The sequence below is a fragment of the Pelobates fuscus genome, chromosome 12 (genome assembly GCF_036172605.1).
Source record: "Pelobates fuscus isolate aPelFus1 chromosome 12, aPelFus1.pri, whole genome shotgun sequence".
In the NCBI taxonomy this organism is placed as follows: domain Eukaryota; kingdom Metazoa; phylum Chordata; class Amphibia; order Anura; family Pelobatidae; genus Pelobates; species Pelobates fuscus.
In genome coordinates, this window is record NC_086328.1 from 130,952,555 (window position 1) to 130,975,548 (window position 22,994).

General features: G+C 38.5%; 1 protein-coding gene across 2 annotated transcripts in view; it reads left to right on the forward strand.

The window, feature by feature from the left end:
• Positions 1 to 22,994, forward strand: part of MPPED2 (metallophosphoesterase domain containing 2) — a 148,319-nt gene that overhangs the window by 117,322 nt on the left and 8,003 nt on the right. For both annotated transcript variants that reach the window (XM_063438508.1, XM_063438509.1), the window contains exon 5: positions 18,127 to 18,242. In XM_063438508.1, the coding sequence (XP_063294578.1) occupies positions 18,127 to 18,242 (116 nt within the window). The remainder of the gene's footprint in view (positions 1 to 18,126; positions 18,243 to 22,994) is intronic.

The window sequence follows — 22,994 nt, forward strand, 5'->3', positions numbered from 1 at the left end:
TTGTACAAAGTTTTGGGCTCCCAGAAAACAAGGACAGGCTACAATATTTAGGCATAACATTAACTTCAGATTTAAAAGATCTAGTAGAAGCCAACTTTTTACCTTTACTAACACAAACTAATAAAAACGTTAGGGAGGGGGCGGGGCCTGACCATCATGGCCGCCGGACGTGTTTGCTGTGAGCTCCCTGCAACTGCCGCAGATTACCGCACTACTAAGGGGGATGCCAACCCCAAAACTTACCCAACCGGGTACCGAACCGACTCTAATGCCGGGGGAGAGCTCCGACCTGAGCACAGGGACAAACGCGCCGGACCACGGCCAGACGCAGCACCGGCGGCCTACACACCTGCACACCAGGCGAGTCCAACGGAGGGTGGAAACGGCCATTCCTCCAGCCGGGGACCGCGGGTAATGCATAAACCACACGTTCCCCCCCCCCCCGGACCGGTGGGGGTTATCCCGGTCCACACAGCATGCCAGGCAACCTCACAAACATACTACCGCACAGACAGCCCGAGCAGGGCCCATTGGGCGCACCTAAGATGGCCGCCAGCCGGGAAAAGCTACAGTTACAAGCAAGCCAGGGGACCCAAGAGTGGCTGATCTCCTTCAATGCCAGATTTGAGGCACTGTGCCAAGACTTTTGGGAGCGACTTGACCACAGACCTCAGGTGACACTGACCCCTAATGTCTCAAGGCCCAAAAATGCCCCTACAGCGATTAAGGGGTTGGCTGAAAGCTGCGCTCACACAAAGGAAGGCTGCACCGAATTGCTGACACCCAGCGGCGGCCGCGAATGCAACCCACTTCTCACGCCTTGATATGCTTATGGTTGCTACTAGACTAACTGATTCTCACTCGTTTTTCTTAATCTGACCGCCTACGTGAACCAGCTTCAATGGACGCATGCACTAGTAAATACCTGGTCAGGCTACCAACATGCTTGCAAAAACGTAATCTCATGATAAGAAATGTTTCACTTCTATTTACGTGTATGCCCAGTGGTCCCACAGCTCACTGGTATAAAGTTGTTACCTAGCTAGTGCCTCGCGCTGCATAGAATCAGATGTGTCTCAATAACTTATAGCTAGCCTATTAATCTTGTTGACATGCCAACACATACCATGCGAGGTCATTGTCATTGCTTGTCTTGTGCCTGCATCTATTCTAACTCCTGTGTTGCTTTCAATTGTGAGCTTACTGTTTACTCATGTGTTACCAAATGTCTGATTTTATTAACTTAGCGAGTTACTAATCGGATCTTATGATCCAAAGCTTGTTTTTTCCAACTACAGTTTACCGACACCAAATTTTATAATCGTTCTTTATTTACTATTACACTGTACTATACCTGTTTCGATAATTAACATAACAAAAAAGTGGCATTACTGAACAAGGAAGTGTATTTCTTAGATGCAAATGTTGTATTAACCCCATTTTGTGAACAAACCGTACACTACCCTTTTATCTTCTGTATCCCATCACTTATGCCACAATAAAACAAAGATTGACTTAAAAAAAAAAAACGTTGGGGACTGGAAAGGTATGGGATTTTCCTGGTCGGGTAGGAGCAATACTCTAAAAGCATACATTTTAACAAAATGGCTGTATCTATGGAGAATGATCCCACTTAATTTCCCAGAAAAGTGGCTGTCTTTACTACACTCATCCTTTTTTTAAATTTGTATAGGGCAGCAAGAAAGCAAGAGTTAAAGTGAAAGTTTTGGCTAGATCAAGGCAAGATGGAGGTTTGGGCTGCCCAGAAATGATACCATGTTATCAGGCTAGCAGACTTTTTCACATACTGCTTTCACAAAATATTGCTGCAATCCAAGAAATATGGTATAAAATGGAAAAAGCTAAAACCGGGGTAGGAAATTTATCGTCACTATTTTGGGTCCTAGATGTGAATAAAAAATGAATCAAAGAGGCAAAAGCCAAATCCCAGATACTCAAAGAGTTAACGAGCTGGTGGGACAAATTCTCAAACAACATAGGTCTCAGAAATGGAATAATAGATGTGCTCCCTTTTTCTAGCATTTCAGATATGTTAGCCAACATAAAATAGACACTTGGAAGACTGGGGGATAAGGGAATTTAAAAATATACTAGCGGAACATAAAGTTAAAACCTTCAATCAAATTATGGAGGAATTCAACATTCCTCCAAAAGACACTTTTAACTATCTGAGAATTAAGGGCTTCTTAACAGACTATCTCCTTCAAAATGAGGAGGAGAAAATTATAATCCTCAAATATCTACTTGATTTAAAGAACTATAGAAACCTAATGGCAAAATGTGCTAAAGTTATATACAGATGGAGACACGATAAACCGATATAATTGATCAATAAATGGGAAAAAGAACTACAAATACATATAGAAGAAGAAGAGTGGATAAGCTCTCTAAATAAACTAAATAAATATGTACACTGCTTAAACCTTACGGAAACTTAATTCAAACTCTCAAACAGATGGTACCCAACACCGAAAGGTTTAAATAAAAATTTCCCAGAGTCAACAGTTAATCCACAGTTTGTGGCAGTGCATACCCATAAATAAATTCTGGAAAGATATAATAAAGGTAATATATCAAATAACGGAAATAATATTAGTTTTGAAGCCAGTAGTGGTTCTGCTAAATTTATACTGGCCAAAAATGACAAAAATAATATGAATGATAATTCTACATATAATTACAGCAGCTAAACTACTTTTAGCACGAAATTGGAAAACGGGGATAATCCCACTCATCCAAGAATAATAACACAAGTTATATGGCAAGCAAGAATGGAAAGGGGTATCCTGGTGAAAGATACACTCAAATAAAATAAAATCAGGTATAGCTAAGGTCAGCGAGACGAGGGCCAGAAAAGAGCAGGGGAGGAAAAGAAAAGAAGGTAAAGATCTTAACCCCTAAACGGGCAGACAAAACAATAATAAAATAAGGAAAATACACTGGGCATAAGAGGCTCTCTCTCTCTCTCCAAAAGTAAACGGGTAAAGCAAATTGATAAATAAGAATATATAATAAAATCAAACCAAGGGATAGGGGGGAGGAATGGGGATTTGGGTGGGGGGGTCACAGGGAGTTTAATAGGATAGCACGAGATAAAAAAAAAGGTAATTGAGTGTTTGTTGTAAATTTAGCTGTTTCCCAGAAATGACAAAATTCTACATGTCTGAGAAAAGGAGCAGAATATATGCAAAAAAAACCCACTAATTTACTATGGCGAAGTGGTGTTGGTGCTTAGACTTTTCCTTTAACTGAAAGCTCAGTCACATCTTGGTCTCTTATTACAAAATATGCTAATTTTAGATTTGCAGAAAATGTAATTGCAGAGTTGAGTGTTTGCTTATTATTTTTAATTGTATTTTCATGTTTTTAGCAAAAGCGAATTCAGGGTAAGCTAAAGTTGGGAACATTCATTAAACAGAATAAGTTTTAAATAAAATGTATTGACTGCACTTCATATTTGTAAACAGAGGACTGTTTTTGTGGAAACATTTAAACTGAAGATATGATTCATCCAGCTGCGATTCCCATGGTGTCTCACTTATTTTATAAACATTTATAAATTCTATCAAAAGAAAAAAAATCAAGCAAAGCCTACTAAGAGTAATTAAACTGTATTTGTCATTTATCTATTTTTAGTTTTCCAGAATTAACCAAATCTAGCTTTTTTCTTCTTTAACGTACTTCAAAATATGACCTATTTTTATTAATTTTTAATAATATTCCTGTGTTTTCTTGCTGCTGTGTAACTTGATTGATGGCAGACGTCAGCCTGCATTCAAGTTACACGTAGTGAGAAAAAAGGAGGGGCTATATATTATCAGCAAATCACCATTGTTTATTATGGTCAGCTCAATCTGCTGGTTCTTAAAGGGGAATATTTGTCATATGATGCGATATTGTCTATATTTCAATATATTTGTCTGATCTTAAAAACGTAAATAAAATTAAATGTAAAAATGCCCAGCATTGTATTTACCTCTATCTTAGTCTCATTGCGATATGCTCTGCCCTTGGCGGTCATTTAAAAATACTTAATAAAAAAAAGTATTTGTTATTCAGTATAGAGATCTCCCAACAATGTGCAGCCCAATACCTTGGACACATCGTTACATAGCTGAAAAGAGACGTGCGTCCATCAAGTTCAGCCTTCCTCACATATGTTTTTGCTGTTGATCCAAAAGAAGGCAAAAAACCCAGTCTGATGCGCTTCCAATTTTGCAACAAACTAGGAGAAAAATCCCTTCATGACCACAAAATGTCAGTTAGATGTCTCCTTGGATCAAGCAGCTATTACCCCCAAAAAGCAGGACACCAGGAAACAAACTGGGACGGCGGGACAGGATCAGAAAGATCAAGACTGTCCTGCTGAAATTGGGGCTGTGGGGAGGCCAGTCAAACTCTATCTGGAAATCCAGTTAGCTGTCACTTTGTCAGAAACTCAGGCTCGCCTACATTAAAATTATGGAGCATGTGAGGTTTAAATGTCATACATGTGCATGCTTGATAATTATTCCATAGGGATCTCGTTCCTGTTTTCAGTGTAAATCTGAGACGGCAGATCCGATTTCTGGGAAACTTGTAAAAGACGTACACTAGGTAATGTTTTTTTTTTTTTCTTTCATTTTAATTGGTTTCAGTGCACTATCTGTTTCCAGCTGTTGGACTACAATTCTCATACTTCTCAACCAGCCAGTGGTTGGGCAGTCCTGCTCTATATATACACGGCAAAAGGTATCACAAGTTATAGCTGACTTCCAGTGTTTAATGCAATCCTTTAAGCATGACAATTCTCCAAATAGACAAACCGACTGTTCTATGAAATGAGACTGTTTAGTTGCTGCAGTACAGATTGTGTGGGCTCCAAAGCATTCTCAAGTCTTTTACTTATTTAACGTAAGAGTCTTTAAAGGAATGTTTGATGTTTGCTCGTAGAGAATTGTGTTATATCACAGATATACATAGCTGGTCTTAGTTTGTTTGTGAGACTAAATAAATGTGCTATCAGCACAGCCTGTACTAAATCTAACGGTATCACTGATTTTTCCTTTAGGGACTGAAAGCAAATTAACATTTTATGATTGTGCTCACACTGGCGTATAGGAAAATAAATAAAACCACATATCACCAGGCTTTGATAGCAATTTTTTTATATGCAAAAAACGCAAAACAAACAAAAGAAAACCAGCTGTTTTATAGCTGCTTCTTTCATGGCGTGTAGATATTCTAAAATTCAGTTTGGGAAGTTAAAGTTTTATTAAATGGACTGGAAGTTAAAGGGACTCTCCAGTGCCAGGAAAACAAATCAGTTTTCCTGGCACTAGAGAATCATGGAGTGCCCCCCTCCCACCTCCATCCCATGTCGCCGAAGGGGTTAAAGGCCCTTCAGCAACTTACCTGAATCCAGCGCCGATGTCCCTCGGTGCTAGGTCAGGCTCCGCCCACGCTACCCCAGCAGGGGAGACCTAATGCACATGTGCGGCAATGGCCGCACGCGCATTAGACCTCCCCTTAAGAAAGCATTATTCAATGCTTTCCTACAGGGAAAATCAGAATCTGGAGGTCTGTGAGGACGTCCAGTGTCAGAAAACCGACCAGAGGTCAGTTTGGATTCCAGGAGCCCTCTAATGGCTGTCTGTTTTTACATTACAGCACTAAGTGCAAAAGGGTCACACCACCTAGACCACTTCAATTAGCTGAAGTGTTCTGGGCTCCTGGAGTGTCCCTTTAATCTTGCTTATTCCCATTAACAAAAAATGTGCAATGGTTTTTCGATGCCACACAACTGTTATGCTATGTTTAAAGATCAGTTTGCACCAGCTGTTGTGGCAGTGTAAACCTGCCTGTTTTACCTATGCATAAATAAAGCCTTTGCGAACTGCCACCAATCCATAAGAATGTATTGTTTTTCTCTTTAGTAATTGCTGAAGGATGTGGCTTAAATGAAATACTGTATTTGTTAAAAACAAATTGCATTGACATGTCCCCAGACAACAAAAGCGCTTTTTATCCATTAGTTATTGACGATTTCCAGATTGCACTGAGCTAAGAGCATAATTCATATGTATATAAAGTTCAGTGTACAAAGCATGTGATTAAAATACCTGTGCACTCTGCAACTGCATGGTGTAGTGGTTTATCTATTATTTTGAATTGATTTAATTATGTCTCGGCTATATTCATTATGATCTAGGCTATTCCCTTTTGTTGTGTGATTACAATAAGCCAATATTAATAACCTTGAGTAAAATATATGAAGAATGGTTTTGGATCAGGTCATACTCTCCAAAGAATTGAAATGTTCTTCTGTCTCTTTAATTGTGTCACTGACAAACGTCTATCAAAGTGCCTCTGCCTACTGTGATGGTATCGCAGATCGGATCTACATTTGTAGCTGGTTCAGTAATTAGAAAAACAGTTCTGTTTTGTTTTGTTTTTTAATTCAAATATTTCATAAGATTATATCTCCTATACTCCTATGTAATCTGCTTTTGTATTTTTATTTCATCGGTCGAAGCTGCAGTCTAAAGCATGCAGGAAATTGAGAATATTCATGGTTAATATAAAAAAAAGTGAAATATGTCTTATTGCTAAGATGTTCTGCATAAGCTGCTGGTGCAGCACTTGTCACAAACATGGCAGGTAAATGGGACGCTATGTTAAATCACTTGTTTTTTTTTGTAACTCAAGTTTTTATTGAAATTGACCATGAGAAAAAATTACAATTTGCAATATTGCCAAAAATACACATCCAGTCGAACAGACATGTGTGAGCAAAACTGCGATCATTCCTTAGCGATAAGGACATAGAGCGACATAGGACAATAAAATAGTGAGTACCCACACCTAATTGTTGGCATTACAACGGCAGTACCCACACCTAATTGTTGGCATTAGAACGGCAGTACCCACACCTAATTGTTGGCATTAGAATGGCAGTACCCACACCTAATTGTTGGCATTAGAATGGCAGTACCCACACCTAATTGTTGGCATTAGAATGGCAGTACCCACACCTAATTGTTGGCATTAGAATGGCAGTACCCACACCTAATTGTTGGCATTAGAATGGCAGTACCCACACCTAATTGTTGGCATTAGAACGGCAGACACGTAGCATTAAGTAGAGAAGCTATGCTCCAATTGAAAGGAACAATACAAAATGTATAAACCATTAAAAACCGCCATAAAATATTGGCGTTCAATTCTGTTTCGGAGATATGCTAAATCACTATTTTTTAACAAAGTAAAATTCAGTGCTGTGTAGGGCTATTCAATAAACCAAGAAATAGAGTATTAACACGGGATTTGGCAATTCCCTTTTTTTTCTGTTATTTGCTTAGAGTGTGTGCTTTAAGTTCTGCTGGTGTAGAGCTCTGTGATGAACTCACACATTGCAGATTGCTATGAAGTTTATTGCTGTGAAGCTCTGGGATACTCACTATATATTGTTTTATTACAAATGTAACCCGTATTTGGGATTTGGATTCTATTTCGAGTCCGTCAATCCAAAGGTGAGCACGCAGATAGGATGTAGTGCTTGGCAAGCTGAAGAATGAGAACACTATGTATGTGTCAGGAAATCAAATAAAATGCCAGCAACCCGTTGTGTATCCTGTGTGCCTGTTATTTAAGGAGATTCCAGGCACTGATTATTAGGCCCTGGGAGGGAAAAGGAGCAGACTGCTGCTACAGCAGAACGTTCTCTAACCGTAACCGTACAAAAGGTTATCAGTCGGCTCGCCAGAGATTGGACCTTTGTTTTAAGGTACTAAGGAATCTTACTTTGCCTAAATTAGGCCACAAATGTCATTGATGGCTGCAAATAAAGAGTCCATCTCACACTAACCTTCTAATCACGTCAAAACTAGCTAATCACAATGTATAAAACCGATTTATTCGGATGTGCACAGCCGGGCATACAGTTTAAGTTATGAAAATCCCACGACTCCAGTTTGTAGGTTAGAATTATTGAATGGGATACCCAAGTGTACATGTGTGTGCCAGCCATCTCGGGACCATATTGGCATCCGTACCTGAATGTGCTGTGGAGGTAAGCGTACTGTTTAATTAACCCCCTCTGCCCTTACCATCTCCTTAAACCCTTCCACTGCATTTACCTTCAGATCATAGATGACCACTGTCCTCAGACCTCCTACCTCAGTGGGGTCAATGTGGCACTAAGAAGGCATGTTATATTAGCTCAATATAAAGCTATTCTTTAATGGTAAACTTAGTTTTTTTTTAACCTTTATTTATTGCAACTCTGTCACTGCTTACCCGTGTTTTCTGTGCATGTGAGGCCTTAGTAATGTCCCGAAGTCTGTGTGACACAGAGAAACGTACAAAGTTAGTCACAAACCAGGATTGATAAGACAGTTGCAATATTATTATTATTATTGCCATTTATATAGCACCAACAGATTCCGTAGCGCTTTACAATATTATTAGAGGGGGGAATTAACTATAAATAGGATAATTACAAGAAAAGTTACAGGAACGATAGGTTGAAGAGGACCCTGCTCAAACAAGCTTACAGTCTACGATATTTTTTTTTTTTTTTTATCTAGATTTTGCCAGAAACTAAAATTTGGCACCGATCTGTTCTAAAATGTTATATTTAAACTGTTATTAATTGTGCAATTAGTTCGGCATTTCATCACGTATTATATCTGCCGATTACCTATTTAGTAAGTACAGGGTTGATGTAGGGGAGCCGTTGTACGTTATTATTCGTAGTTAGACATGATGAAATTACTTTGAGTCTTTCTACACTTTTGCAAAATGTTGGTGCTTTCATTTTGTCCACCTTCTTCACACAAAGAAAAACTCTTCTATAACAATAGACCAATGAAAGCACTGTATTTCTTGGCATTGGCACCCTACTGTGGGGGGACGCAACATGGGGATTATCCAACGGCTCCTTTATAATTTAGCCGCATTGTGCCTTTATAACAGGAGTCTCAAGGAATAGAGAAAAAGAGACAACATTGTATCAAAATGATAAAGCAGCATAATTTAACATTGACAAAAAAGCAACAGATTCTCATAGGCTGGTTCAAAATGGCAAGATGGTCTAACTCTAAAGCCTGTGGTTAAATCAAGCTGACACCTTTTATCTTCAAAACCTTTACTTTTTCTTAACTCTGTATCGGGGTGTTTGGGAGAGGTTTACTATCCGCAAAACTCACACACTCCTGACAAAACCATCTTTGAGCATGACGGCATAAGGAGGAGATTTGTGTCACCCCATTGTTTTTGTTTTGCTTTTTAAAGGCCCTGTTCACCGAATCATAGTCTCAGGGTTATTTACTGAATCCAAATTGTAATAATAAAATGCAATTGGCAAAATATTGGCCAAAATTGGTAATTAAAAAATAAACCGATCTGGTTCACTTGTCATTACTGCTTGGCTTCTTTGCCCTAAATCTTTCCTAATTTTAGCTTTCTACAGTTAGACGTTTAGTGAATAAACCCGTCTAATTCATGCAGCATTTATCAAGTAATGTTCTAAAAACAATTACATTTTCCTCAAAAAAATTATTCCCCAATTAAAACGGGATTACAGACACGTCACCAAATGTGCTGTTCTTCCCTCTAGTTTTTATGAAAAGTGGGCATTTTATGTTTGAGAAACTATCACTGTTTGATGTGTGTGTCCAAATAAGTGTATAACCTAGTTCATCATTCATGGTGGCCCAAGTCTTCTGTATTTTGTGTCCAGACGTCTCCATTAAGATTCCACGTAGTTTTACCCTAGCTCTGCAGCATACGCTTGACGTCCAGACAGAAATTTGCCGTACCATTAATTGGGTGTTAATGATTTTCTGCTTTGGTTATAGGAGGTGTCATGTATGGAACAAATAACGGACAAACGTTGATTTCTCCTCGGCAAAGCTTTGTAACATCCAATGTTCATTTTAAGCAGAAGGTCCTGAATAGAAATGGCTCTTTAGAAAAGGTGATAATGATTTTTACAGCGGGTAATAAATGTTTACTACCTTTCTTCTCAATAGATTCGAAGCAGAAGGCAGGATGCCTTTCTATGAAGTATTTTCCAAATACAGAACGCAGCCAATAATGCTGTTTGATTATGTGGGATGTCTGTAGCTAGCAAATAATAGAATGGCGTCGCTCTGTTTTGAAAGTAGGGTCAAGTTCCCCTAAATTGGAAGGGTTAAAGATGTTCTGCCTAGGATTGCAGGATAAGTATCACATCGGCCTTCACTGGTGACTTTTGAATGATTAGGAATAATTCCGAATGATTAGATTGTCAGACGGGTCCCTGTGGGATGGAGATTGGGGCCTCTAAAGGATGTTTAAGTGTTGAATAGGGGGGAACAGTTGGGTATCTCTTCTTTACACGGATTGAGAGTGACACCACAATGGCAGCTATGTCTCTTTGTAATGATGAGGCAGAAGAAAGATTGAGCTGTCTCAGGGGTGGGAGGTGATCTGAAATTATCATGACAGTTTTGTGACACGTGAAAGACAGAGCTGTGATTTTGAAACTTGTCATTAAGAACTTGAAGCCTGGCAGAGCCTGGCACCCATTAGAAAGGCGTACATGAAAATGAATCTGCTACAATACATTATAAAAAAGGGGGGGGGGGTCACAAATAACCATTATACCGATACAATTTTTCTACGACTGTGTACGATGGATCCTGTTATATGAAAATGTTGTTTGGCTACCTTACAGTGTTTTAATGTTCACTAAACATATCAAATCACGTTAAAGAAAGCCTGTGAAGAAAAATTGGGATTTGTTTGTTTTGTTGTTTTAACAAAAAATACCTTTGTGTGATGTATGTGTTACGTCAACCAGATGAATTTAGTGAACCACAGAGCCATTGGTATCTTATTTTGCAAGAAATGCTCTAACATAAAAAAATACTATGTTTTTATTTTATTTATTTGTTATTTTATTTTATTTATTACTGGTATTTATAAAGTGCCAACATATTTCACAGTGCTGTACCAGTGGGAAAAAGACAACACAGTAAGTACAGATCGATACAACAGGCCCTGCCCGTGAGCTTACAATCTAAAGGATGTTCAATCTGTTTTGAATAAACAAGATTAATGCCTCTAGTAGCGTGATTTTGGTAATTTTATTTTCAAACAAATCAATCCAAAAGTATGTCTTAAAAAGAAAAACAAAATAACATTGTGGTACAGGAAGTAATGAAGTAGGTATAAGAGTACAAGATCTCCACCTCTTTGCAAATCAGATGTTTTCAAATATGCATGAGGAATCTTTAACACTGCTAATCTTCAGACCGCTTTTGTAGTTGACACATACTGTTCATTGGTATCCAACCTCATATACCTTGCCTTTGCACCTGCATTTGTGTTAAAGCTACCGTATATACTCGAGTATAAGCCGAGTTTTTCAGCACATTTTTTGTGCTGAAAAACCCCAACTCGGCTTATACTTGAGTCAATTGTCTGTTTTATGGCAATTTGCATTGCCATAATACAGACAGGGGGCTGTGGGGGCTGCAGAGAGTTTACTTACCTCTCCTGCAGCTCCCTCCGCGCCGGTCCGTTCAGCACCTCTGTCAGCTCCCGGGGTAAGTCTCGCGAGAGCCGCTGGGTCATAGTGCGGCCGCGAGACTTACACTGTGAGCTGGCAGAGGGAGCTGACCGGACCGGCGCGGAGGGAGCTGACAGGAGCTGCAGGAGAGGTAAGTGTCGGCCAGCCCCCATCCTACACAGTGCCCATCCACTGGACCACCAGGGAGTGAGAGCCCCCCTCCCTGCCATGTATCAAGCAGGGAGGGGGGACAAAATTTTTTTTAATAATAATAAAATAAAAAATAATAATTAAATAAAATAAAAATAATAATATTTTTTTTTAATTAAAATAATTAAAAAATTATAATAATAAAATTGCCCACCCCCCACCAAGGATCTGCAACACACACACACACACACACACACACACACACACACACTGCACTCATACACACACACACTGCACTCATATACACACACTGCATTTATATACACACACGCTGCACTCATACACACACTGCATTCATTATATACACACACTGTAAATAAATATTCAACTAATATAATTTTTTTAGGATCTAATTTTATTTAGAAATTTACCAGTAGCTGCTGCATTTCCCACCCTAGTCTTATACTCGAGTCAATAAGTTTTCCCAGTTTTTTGGGGTAAAATTAGGGGCCTCGGCTTATATTCGGGTCGGCTTATACTCGAGTATATACGGTACTTCCAAATTAAAGTGTTCTTTTCGTGTGGTGCCCTCCTAGCACTAGTGCTACCAATGAACGTGTGCAATACGCCCAATCTATATCTGCAAATTAGATGTAGAGACTCAAAAATGGTATTAGAAATGTAAAATTTATCTAGAACAATCTGTAGATCAAATATCATTCTCTGCCAATTGGTGAAATTACTTTTATTTTTTAACATATGGTCGTGGCTTATGTTATTAGCAATAGCATATGGAGGTACATATTTACTTGCATGATAAGAAAAAAATATATACATCACAATATCTATCTAAAGAATAAAAATATGTGAAAATGTAGAAATGTATGCTTTAACTTGCTGCGTACTTTGGGTTATTCCCTTCAAGGCAAGGGTTGATGAAAGGGTTAAACTTGATCTTCAGGAATATCAAAAATAGATACACTAACCATGTCCTGCTGTCTGTACGTGCAGCTTTGTAAACCATTCTCAGCCATGCATATTAGTGTCATGTCACAGGATTGTTCCTGCACATTCTTCAATCCTTGTCAGATTAGTTTGCACTAGTGGTTAAGCTTCCATAACTAATGGGTATCTTTCACATCTCTAAAAACTGTCTGAGCGAACTTATTGGAGAATCATGCCTTCCCCACTTTTAGAAAGAGTGCTTTGGCTCAGTATATGGCGTGAATGTGGAATTAACATAATTGCAATTTGCTGTTCACAGTGTGACTGCAACTCTCATCTCACACAACCAGCAGTTTATTATTTTTTTTTAGTTATGTTGTAACTAAAGGGGCTGTTTACTGAACAGTTAGTTGTGGTGATTGATCATAATCAGACTCTGTTGAAACCAATCATTTCTAAGAATCCCATAAGAAAGAATTGGATTGGAAGAGATTGTCAATTCTGAAGATCTCAGCCAAGGAGGTGGCCAGGGGGTGGAGCCAAATGCCACCCTGGCCAATCAGCATCACCTCATAGAGATACATTGAATCAATGCATCTCTATGAGGAAAGCTCAGTGTTTCCATGCTGAGGGTGGAGACACTGAATGTCAGTCACGTTGTGCAGCACTGCCCCAGGAAGCACATCTAGTAGCCATCTAAGGAGTGGCCAGTGGAGGTATCCCTAGGCTGTAATGAAAACATTGCATTTTCTCTGAAAAGACACAGTGTTTACAGTAAAAAGCCTGAAGGGAATGATTCTACTCACCAGAGCAAATACAATAAGCCGTAGTTGTTCTGGTGACTATAGTGTCCTTTTAAGTGGATTAACCCCTAAAATTTTATGATTTGCAGATGCTGGCTGTGGAATGTGGTAGTGGCCTAACACCCTAGTTGTTTGGGTCACAGAGGTTGTCTATTTTAAGATGTTTTACATATTGTGTGTTTAACAGATTCAGAATCAAAGGAAGTCGCTCAGATCTCAACATTACTATTTTTAGCTGTAGCAACATGCTGTTTCCTAAAATGCTGTTTTTCTTACTGCCGACTGTATCCCGTCCAAGAGGAATTTAATAAGTAAGGTATTTAGTGGTGGGTGGGGAGCGTTGCCTCATTATCTTTCAAGATACATGTTTGTCAGTATTTGTTGGCTGGTAAATGCTAGTGGCATTTCATTAGCAGATGGCCAGCTTTAGGTGACCGGAAGGGTAAGCCAATTGAGCTCTATGAAATGGGTCATTTTAATAGTTACGAAATTTTATGTAATCAAGAAATTCTGTATTTTTAGAAAAGTCAATCACGCAGTCTGTCTATACATATACGTAAAAAGCACTTAATGATGCAGGCTAGAAATTAGCAGAAAAAAGGAAACCTAAATTAAAGGGACACTTTAGGCACCAAAACCGTGTCTAACAATGTCAGTCAAACCGTGCAGCACTACCCCAGGAAGCACCTGGGAGGTGTCCCTAAGGGGCAATGTGAACACTACCTTTTCTCTGAAAAGACAGTGTTTCTACAAGAAAATGCCTGAAGAGACTGTCTATACTCACCGGAACAACTACATTAAGCGGTAGTTGTTCTGGTGACTATAGTGTCCCTTTAAATCACTTTTAATGTTTCTAATGTTTATGCAGCCCTGGCTAAACCTCCCCTGACTGTGACTGACACAGCTTGCATGAAAACAAAATGGATTTATTTTCAATCAGATGTTAATGTGCGTTAGAACGTTTTATCTACTGCTCTGTAAATTTAAACACACAGGAGGCTATTGCAGGGTTTAGAAAGCTATTAACGAGCAGGAAATAAATTCTAAATAAACACACTGTGCAATAAAGGAAGTTTAAACATTAGTTCTCTCTGTGCAGGAAGTACGGTATTAAGGAAGGCTGTGTAAATGACATGCAGGGAGGTGTAACTTGGGCTGTAGAAACAAAGTGGTTCAACTTCTAAATGGCAGATAATTGAGAAGTGAGACTGCAAGGGCATGATCTATACACCAAAAATATGTCATTAAAGGGAAACTATAGGCTAGGAATACAAAATTGTTTTCCTAGCACTAAAGTACCCTATAATCCCCCCTATCCTGAACCCTCACTACAGCACAGAAAGGTTTAAAAACCTTCCGTCACTTACCTAACTCCAGTGCCAATGTCCCTCAGTGCTTGGTCAGGCTTTGCTTCTGCTCTTCCTCACCCAGGCACCTAATAGGCACACGAGCGCTGTGAGTGCTTTAGAACTTCCCCCATTGGAAAGCATTCCTATAATGCTTGTATAATGCTTTCCAGTAGGGTATGGGTAGCGCTGGATATCCTCATGCATAGGACGTCCAGAGTTAGTTAGGCAACCAAAAATCGCCTAATGACCTGGAAGCGCTTCCAGTGGCTGCCAGGTAGAAAGCCACTAGTGGTGGAGTTAACCCTGCAATGTAATCGTTGCAGATTCTGCATATCTGTGATAATTACTACTTCAGGGTTCAACTGACATGGACAGTGCACCCAGACCACTTTAATGAGTTGAAGTGGTCTGGGTGCCTATAGTGTCCTTTTAAGCTAAAGTTGTGTTGGTGGCTATAGTGTCTCTTTAAATAAGAAAATCACTTTTAAAATCCCTGGATATTACAATCTGCCAATTTTAGAAAGCGCCTCGGTTGGCCTCATATTCAGATCTATGGAGTCTGAATTGTTGAACATGTTTAACTTGGCACTGCAAAGATTAAAGTACAGATTAAATACTAGCCTTTAACTCTTTGTATTGTGACTGTCACTACTTTACCCATAAGTGGGACAAAAAAGGCCAAATTAAGATACAGAATTCTGCAAGATCAATACAAAATTGAGCATGACAAAAATAAAGGACGTATGTGTATTCCATGGATAAACACTTGCCTTTTTCCCCGCTGAATGCAAATAGTTTAACAATAAATGTATCAATTTTTGCAGCAGCAATGTGATTACGTATGAGACCAGTTAGGAAATTCTGGGATCCTTGCTAGCATCTGTCTGGCACACGAGCTGCTCTCGACACACATGGGACGCAGATTGTACGTTTGGTCGTGTACATGTGCCACAGATTCTCAGTAGTATTTCTATCTCTTTAACTGTGTCACGTTATTCTTCTTTCACAAAACCATGTCAGATGTTCTTTAATTGCATATTTCGCATTTTCTCCATTTGGTTTAACTTATTTTCTAACTAGTCTTTACTTTTACAAAGTACAGATTTCTACAGCCAATCTGTCAACATTGTCGCATTGTATGGTTATAAACAGGGGTTCGTACGTGTGGCCACAAGTCCGTTCACATACGTTCTCTGCCATGTAATGTTTAGGCATAGTAAACTTGGGCAATTTTAAAATTTCTAAAAACATACCTTAAACCTCATTTAAGACTGCAAGTACAGTGGTATGCTCCGAACACTAGTTCTGATGACTATTCAATCCTCAGTGTACAATGAGAATATCTTTTTACTATCATTTTGTGTTTATATAGCGCCAATATATTCCACAGCGCTGTACAATAGAGGGAATACAGACAAGTAAATACGCACTGCTACAAAGTGCTCAGCAAGGTAACGTGTGAGCTTACAATCTATAGGTAGTAATGATGAGTTGAGAAATGAGGTCCTCGGCAGTTTGAAGTTAATAGCCAGAGATCTAGGGATGTAAGTAAATACTGACTAGCTTGTAAGGTAGTGAAATAATTAATATTAAAAATATTCTGATGGAATTGCCATAAAGAAAGGTATAGGAGGGGTATGACATCTTTGGACACATTGTATATTTACAATGGTGGAGATATGGCTTATTACGTGCCGTTTCGAATGGTCAGGAAACACTTCCTAAGATAGTTTTAGATTTTAAGCTAGTATTATATTCCAGATGCTAAAGAAGTGGGACTAGCACTTTCCTTGTTCTGTTTTTTCAGGAACAATTTTCTCACGGATCTCCACCGCTAATTTATTTTTATTTTTTCAGGATACAGATTTATGCCTTATTTACAATATCATTTTTTTATTATTATTTATATAGCGCCATCAGATTCAGTTGCACTATAAAATAGTATTCTCAGATCCCCCACTTTTGTTTCCCAGGACTTTTATTCTCTCAATAATCCTACATAGATTTGATGAAGACCTCTGCGCTTGTTCAAATATTATTCTCCTTTTGTGGTTTGGTAGAAAAATAAGGTTCTTAAAAATGTTTTGTTTTTTGTTTTGTTTATTTATTTTTGTACGGCTTGTAAACAACATAGTCTATAAAGACATCACATTATATGACAAAATACAGGGTTTGCACAGAAAGCTATGTGTGTTAGTGCCGTTACATGGTTTGTACATCAAAGTACAAGACTGGATACAATACCTACATCACGGTAACAATCCCAATGATCAAGTAACAGCATTACTGTTCCGAAGTAAGAACATGTATAGTGTTTTCTTTAGTGTAGAATGGGTAAACCGGATATAACCAGAGGTTTGCAGTATACCGCCCATGGGGAAAGGGGGTTTAAAAAAACAAAGAACAAAAGTGGGGCAGGGGACGTAGAAGAAGGGGGATATAGAGTAGGGAGATGGTCAGTGTGGAAATATATATATATTTTTTGGGAGAGTCTACAGATATTGTTACATTTGGATTGTATAGACATTTTAAAGGAATGTTAACTTTTAGCGTAAGAAGATATGGAAAACGTTGAGGTATCTCCATGGGAAGCATGGTGCCTCTCAACATATTAATTATATCACCTGTTAAAGGGGCCGTCAAGCACGGTGTTTGAGAGAAAGTGGTCTGGGTTACGTTAATGGTCCTTTAATCTATGCTTTCTATTGCACATAACTGTTTTAACTGTTAACTTTCCCCAGTAGAAATCCCAGGAACCTGTGCTGTGTAGGTCCTTATGGACTACAGCCGTAGAAAGCTTAGCATTGGGATTGGGTCTTGGCAGAACTTTTTACAGACGCTGCAAAACTTGTGGATTTACAGAAAATGCAGGAACCTCGAATATGAAAATATATGAAGAAAAAAAAAACTACACTTTTTTTTTTTTTTTCTTCAAACATCTAAATAATGTACTGCATTAACTGTACGCAGTACAGCCCAGGGTGTCCATGTAGAAAGGTATAACCTACAAACGCAAACAGATCACTTCTGTGTAAAGTAACCATTTCCTTGACTGCACATAGGTGGTAGGTGAAGACAGTTTGTTTTTTAATTGTCCTTGCGGGTAGCAATTGCAAAGCCCTGTTAGATTCTGTTTATTTTATCAGTCGAAGGAGCTGTCTCCTTCCTCGATTGTTAATCACTATATGGAAGTAGCAATTATTTGTTTCTTAAGTACCAATCTATTATTCTTCTCTGCAGAGTACAATGAGGTTACAACAAGGTGACAAATGACAAACTAATGAAATAATACTGATAAAGACTTTGTTCTTCTCTCCAAAAGGACACCGTGGTTTAATGGATGGGGATTTAATCTTCCCAGAGGTCAGTCTTTGCTTGACAAGTGGAACCTTATCCCAGAGGGTATCGACATACTAATGACTCACGGGCCTCCCCTTGGTAAGTGAAACGCGCTGTCATCTTACATACGCAGTTACTGCTTTTAGTGTAAGCAGCATGAATCTTTCTTCTAAGGCACGCTCCTTCCCTCTTAACACTAAGCCATGAATTATAAAAAAAAAAAAAATATGCCTTTACTTTCCTGTGTGATAATTAAACCTCACAGGTCTACAGAGTTTTTAGGTGTTGTTTAAATTAAATTTTCTGATTTACTGGAGATGGGGAGAATTAAATGGATATCCACAGCAGTTCTGCATCCTTTCTAGCTCGGCAATTTGTTTTATTAACTGTATTTATCTGACAGGTAACAGCTCCCAATTCAAGAGCTTTATGGTTTTTAGTGGATGGGCTGAAATGTAAGAGCTCTTTTAAAGCCTGGCATCTTGTGCAGAATATGTGAATCTTGTGTTCATCGGTGTTTGTTCGGGGAAATAATGAATTGGGTTTTGAATGAGAAGAGGTTTCTCTTGGTGTGTAACAATGTACACACAATGTGTGTTCATGCGTGAATCGATGATACAAAATAACACTTATTATTTTATTATTTATATAGCGCCATCCGATTCCGTAGCGCTGTACAATGGGGCTTATCATGGTGCCAATGTTTGGGAGATACAAATCCCATGTTACTCAGCCATTCGTAGGTTATTTCAGCAGGTTCCCAGCTGCACTCAGAATCAGAGATTTGATTCCTGGTAACGTTGACTCTGTCACTCATCATTCCCAGGTCCATTAACTGCAGGAATAATTTCTGGGTTCCAGAATTCAGTTAAAAAATCCTTTCACCAAGTATTAAACATAAATATGTATTTTTTTTTAAAATGAAGAATATGTAATGAAAATAAACCTCATCTCTACCTTTAGTATATGACCAATATATCTTTCAGCCATTTACATGCACCTTTGGTCAGACAGTGTTTGATAACTGACGGTCTCTATGGTCTTCCCTGCGTCACTCCCTGCACAGCGCAGTGACATCATCAGGCCGACTATCCGCCACGTTCAAACACTGTCTGACCCAAGGTGTATGTATATGGCCGAAGGATCCGGTCACACACTAAAGGTAGGGATTACTTTTTTGCTATTTTTTATTTATATTTTATATACATATCCTTAATTTAAATAAAATCTATTTCCTTTCGATACTTGATTAAATTATTATTATATTACAATTAGGGTTGTGGTGACTCCTTGAAGCAAAATGGATCTTAGCTGGTTAAACCCTTTGATTGTAATATTAGTGTAATAATATGTGTAATGCCAATTCCCGGATCTGCAAGTCCACAAGTGCGTTTCTTCCTAAAATTGCTAACATCTGACAGTCCAATCGTAGACTACATTTCCCATAATGCACTAATAATGACTAGCTATGCATCATGGGGAAGCGCAGCTGAAAAGACTAATGTATAACCATCATCTTTGTGGCAATAACTAGTCAACGGGCCAGAAACAAAGAGAGTCTGTACGTCTTTCATTCGAATACTTGACGTTGAGTATTCATTTCCCCCTGGAGCCCCCTTATATCGTATAAAGGCCTATAAATGCTAGGTTTCCTATCCCCACCCCCCGAAAATCTGCATAAAGTAATGTAGTGTAGCAAGTCTTTTGTGGGGGCTTTAAAAGCCCAATTTCTCTTAATTACTTTGTATTGAAGAATCCCTGTGGTGTAAATTAAGATTTTCCACAGATAAGACGATGATTCTAGGCTTTTGTTAACCCTTTCTGCCAACTCAGCCCCCAAAGGATACATTGCTATTCCTTCTGATGTGGAAATGGTAAGGCAGATTTCTAATTTCTATATTTTTTATGGGTTTTTTTGGTCTGTGTCCTAAATATGACTCTTTTATTTTTGCAAATTAGAACAGTCAATCATTAAAGGGGGGGGGGGGGGGGGAGGGGAGAAGAACCTTTATTAATCAGCGTACGGCTTGCGCCACATGCTAATTGTATGGAAGCTGTTGAGATATTTAGCTATGTAGTTACAGAATGTTAGAGAATTGCTGCAGCTGTAATTAACAGGGTAAAGGGAGAAATAGTTGTGATGCATTATTGGGAGTATTATTGGGTAAAGGGACACTAGGCATCCAGACCACTTCATCTGAATCAAGTCTCCCTGTCCCTTTAAGAAACGGCAATGTTTACACTGCAGGGTTAAGTCCTCCTTAAGTGGCAGTTATACTGAGAGCCACCAGAGGCGCTCACCCTTCACTGACAGAGTAAAAGTCGATCACGTGACGCGGATGCCCATAGGAAAACATTGACTCAATGCTTTTCTATGGGAAAATTTGAATGCAGGTGCTGCTCTCACTGCGCACGCACATTAGACCCCCAATTATCCTCTATGATGCACATTGGATTGGACTAAGTCGGAGGAGCCGTACCCCCTCATTTACATCACAGGAGGAGAACTGAGCACCGCTAAGGAAGCCTCGGCATTGAAGAATATTTAAAAAAAGCCAACCTTAATATTTGTAATTTGCATGCCACTATAGCATTATAAATCCAGGTTTGTATTCCTAATGCTACAGTGTTCCTTTAAAGCTTCCCTTTAAAAACAAATATAAATATATATATATATATATATACCGGTTAGCGATTAACGCAGATAAACAGCATGTGACTTTATTTAACCCCTTAAGGACACATGACACGTGTGACATGTCATGATTCCCTTTTAATCCTTTTAATAAGTTTGGTCCTTAAGGGGTTACACCTCTATACATTTCTATAAAGCCATTGACCCTTGTTATATAGACCCTTGTAAAGAAGTGACCTGGGAGACATATTAATGCGACAACCACCAAAGCAAAACGTCATATTGTTCTTTAACACGCTAAGCTATAAAACAACACGGGGATTTAACTAATATTTTACAGATTAGGAAAGTTTAGTTGTTGATTCTCTAGCTAAGCCATTCTGCTAAAACCCCTTCTCATCGATTAAGCCTCATTGCCTGTGCGCTTATCAGACTTACAGGCTCTCTCTCTCAACTCACTCTCTGCTAGCCATCACCTGTGCATTCTGGGAATTTTTTAAATGTTTAAAACTACATGGGTGTAAGTATAAAGACCAATTGGGGACAACGTTTCAAAAATGGTGACGTTGCCATGGAAACCAATGGAATACTCCCACAGACTGCTCTACGTTAAATTGCTCGTTTTACAATACTGTTAGCATGTATATAGCGCCAACATATTCCGCAGCGCTTTACAGTCATAGAAAGGGGCTATTTAGAGGTAAAGAAGCCGCTGCTCAAACAAGCTCACAGGATTTGAGGCGGGCGATGGGGATAAATACCAAATTCCTTTTACCGCATTACCTGTATGTTCACCATAGGTACTGATCATTGTGCATAATGACGAAGGTTTGTAGGTGTTACATTTTGTTACACTTTAATAAACTTTATTTAGCCAGCGCTAAACATATTTTATAAGAAACTATCACTTTTCTGGAAATTACACCATTTCATAAAAAATGCCAATAATCTATGATTATATAAATATAATAATAACGCTTTGTTTTTGTTTTTATAATAAAGATTTAACAGATGTTACTATCCGGTTCATACTAGGCACAGCCAGGGCATACATTGCAAATGAGGAGGCGAAATAGACACATTGTTTTATACCCCCTTTCTCTGTACACTCTCTCTCTATGTCGACTGCCAGGTGCGAAGGCCAGAGCTTATAACAATGATTGACAGAAAGTTAAGATGGAGGCGCCAAGTTACACAAATACATAAATACAAACCTTACAAATACATATTTACAAATCCAAAGCTGCATTCCTTGCGCTATTTATCCCTCTAATTTCTTTGTTACTGTTTGATGTAGTTTGTTATTGCTATTTGGTAATATTTACAGGAATTCATATTTCCATTCATGTGTATATATAGATAGTGAAAAAAGTGATAAGTGCTCTCTATCCAATAAAGCAGCTATTCACCAACAAGGAGTTCCTTTTACCTTGTGAACAATAGAACAAAACAAGCTAATAAATTAGGTGGACAGCGCTAAGAATTATTATAATAAAATCATACATACAAAGGTAGCAGCAGATTTTGCAATTATATTTCTTACTCTAAAAAAAAAAAAGGAAATAAAAGTACAATGATAGTGCAGTATGTTGTGAATAATATGGTGATAAAGATATATTCCAAAGGGGCACTCACGTTTTCCAGAGCTTAAAAAGCTCTATTTTAGGAGCCTGGACGGAACAATCCCCGTCTAAGGATTTCTTTTTGCTGGTATCAGATTCCCAAGGTAGTGCGGTTCATCAAATGAAAAAAATAAGGATGTATACCAATGGTACAGTACGTATGTGAAAGTAGGATAAGTAAATAATATTTGACCTACTTACATTTGCTAGAGCAATGACCTGCTCTAGTGTATGGAACTATTGGTGGAACAATCCCCACCTAGGGATATATGTAGATCCGTAACAGCAGAGTGATGGTGAGAGTATAAGGAGCTCAAGAGTGACTGGGTATTAAAACAGAATCTTTATTAATAAACAGATTAAATAAAACTATTTAAAAGTGAACTATAAATAAAGCCAGTCCTTGTAGGCAATCCTTAATCTCCACTTGACATGTTTTGCTTACAGCGTTCTCAAAAGTGAATATATATTGGCCTTTTCCATCCGTTGTGGTTTTGGAGAGGGTTACAAATAATGAAATATAAAATAAATCAATAAAAATATAGCTCAATATAAAATCTTATCTCATTCTTCGGAAGTGGTTATCGTGGATTC